This window comes from Primulina eburnea, chromosome 15, assembly GCF_022965805.1.
Source record: "Primulina eburnea isolate SZY01 chromosome 15, ASM2296580v1, whole genome shotgun sequence".
Taxonomy (NCBI): Eukaryota; Viridiplantae; Streptophyta; class Magnoliopsida; order Lamiales; family Gesneriaceae; genus Primulina; species Primulina eburnea.
The window spans coordinates 21,670,852-21,673,136 of NC_133115.1; the positions used below are offsets into that span (position 1 = coordinate 21,670,852).

At 39.5% G+C, this 2,285-nt stretch overlaps 1 protein-coding gene across 1 annotated transcript; it reads right to left on the minus strand.

The window, feature by feature from the left end:
- Positions 1–538: 538 nt before the first annotated feature.
- On the minus strand, positions 539–1,963 carry LOC140814502 (fasciclin-like arabinogalactan protein 2). Its single transcript, XM_073173515.1, has one exon. The coding sequence runs from the start codon at positions 1,892–1,894 to the stop codon at positions 692–694; it is 1,203 nt and encodes a 400-aa protein (XP_073029616.1). The 5' UTR covers positions 1,895–1,963; the 3' UTR covers positions 539–691.
- Between the last annotated feature and the right edge of the window lie 322 nt (positions 1,964–2,285).

Here is a 2,285-nt window from a genome sequence, read left to right on the forward strand (position 1 = left end):
AAAAATTGGAGAGTTAGAAAAAAGATTTGAGGGGATGAAGAGTAAAGAGAGAGTTGAGAATAAAGATGATGTGTGATTGACAAGTTGGCCTTGTTTATTTCTTGCCTAATAAAATACTTGCCTTGACGATGGTTTTTTCCTTACGAAGAGTCCAAATAGTTCCTCTGTAAACTATAATGCACACAACCATCCACATTTTAAATATAATCTAATATGAAGTCTGTCGAGATAACTTAATGCAAATCAAGAGAATTTTTAATATTTATCAAGAAACAAATCATCTACAATATTTACCATGATACAGAATTTTTATTGGTGCAAAAATTTATAATTATAATTCAATTAAAAAATAAAATGAAATATTGTAGTTGATTTTCTCTTTCATAATTGCTCATGGACGCTCAAGCCATATATCAAACAATATATATTAATTATATTAAATTACCTATTTCTATCACACCTACTATATGTTCATCTCATTAATATCGAATAAATATAAAATAAAATAAAAACGATGTCCTCATATTTTACAATAAAATAGAAAAAATTTAAATATTGTAAAATAGATAATTTCTATCGTCCATAACATGAACAAAGTATCATGGAAATTCGAATAAATTCATACACACAAATTTCATACAAAATAAAAAAAGGAAAATAGAAAAAGTTTTTTTTTTTTAAAAAAGTAAAATTAGAAAACAGCAGTCAAAATTCCCACCAACAAAGCAAAACAGAGACTCATAAACCCGCCGCCATTGATGATTCTACGTCCGTCGTTGCTCGAATCTTCATCCGCCGTCGCCGTGTCATCGTCGGAGGGCCCCGGAGCTTCGGCATCGACATCCGCTGGTTTCTTGGATTTCGATGGTTCCGGTGCTGGAGAAGCCGGCGCTGCCTTGAACAGCTCCGTCGGCAGCAGAACCTTATCGACCTTGAAAACCGCCAACGGATCTCTGTCAACTAAGGTTCCGGAGATCGTAGCCGTGACGACCTTAGTCTCGATCTTGATGTCGTCTCCGTCGTTTTGTATGGTGAAATCGAACTTTTTGACTCCTTCGGTGGCGAGAGTGTTCATCAATCCATTGCCGGATCTGAGCATTCCGAGCGAATTGTATAAGGAAATGGCGTGGTACAGGATCAGTGAAGTTTTATCATCGTCGGTCAGGTTCTTGAACCTCGGCATGAACGAATTCAGGGCTTCGTCTTCGGGACAGAAGATCGTTAACCCGGTTTCCAGATTTTGAGTGAAAGTATCTTCATCGCCATGCGCGATGATCAAATCAGAGAACGCCTTGCATCCTTGATTTGCCATTAGAGATGTAACGTTTAAATCAGTGGGAGATCCCGTCGGAGCTTCAGCTTCCGGCGACGACAGGACGTGGCTGATTTGAATCACGGAGATTACGTAAGGTTCTTCTATGATGGACTTGAGGAAGGTCGCCATCGGTTGATTATCAGAACCGCTGTCGACAGGTGTGAAGCCCACTTTCCCTCCTTTCATGTCGGTGATGTTGACGTAACCGGAGGTTCCAGCAGCCTCTCCAGTGGCCTGGAACAGGGAGGACGTGGTGGTGGAGCCCTTCGCGACCTGGTGGAGCTTCTTGGCCCCGAAGTAGTCGGCGAATACGTGGAGGGAGAGGATGTTCTTTATGGTGTCGAGGGAGAAATGCTTGGAAAGGAGGTCATTCATGGCGGCATTGTCGACAGCACAAACTGTGATAGTGCGGCGGCGGTTGATCTCTGCGGCTAAATGTGTGACGGTGAGGTAGTGGCTGAAGGTGGAGAAGTCCGGGTGGCCGGCGAGTATGTGGGTGATGTTGTGCCCATCGGCGGCGGAGGAGAGGAGGAGGAGGAGGAGTGGGAGGAGGCCGGAGATGAAAATTCTTTGCTTCATGACGTTGGAAGCAAAAATCTGAAGTGAAGTGGAAGTGGAGGAGATAACGATATGTACAATGCTTTCTGAGGCAATTATTTATATTGCAATCATTATTTATTTAAAGACTGGTAATTGGAATTTTAACATTAATTTTCATTATATTTGTGTCGGTTAGTTGTCTTCTCCCTTACACCACTTCCTTCACACAAATAAATAAATGAATATACACATTTATATTTTTGCACGCATTGTTTTCTCACCTGTCTTCGTATAGATATATTGTTTATTATCATTGTTGTGAAAAAATAAAAATTTATGATAAAAAATAAAAATTTAAAATTTTCAAAATTTATCAAACTGCATATTTTATAATATTTTTCTCTTTACTCAATTGTTAATTTTTTCACAA

Bases quoted from the DNA above. Each gene is read 5' to 3' on its own strand.
- LOC140814502 (XM_073173515.1), bottom strand. From the start codon at position 1,894: ATGAAGCAAAGAATTTTCATCTCCGGCCTCCTCCCACTCCTCCTCCTC.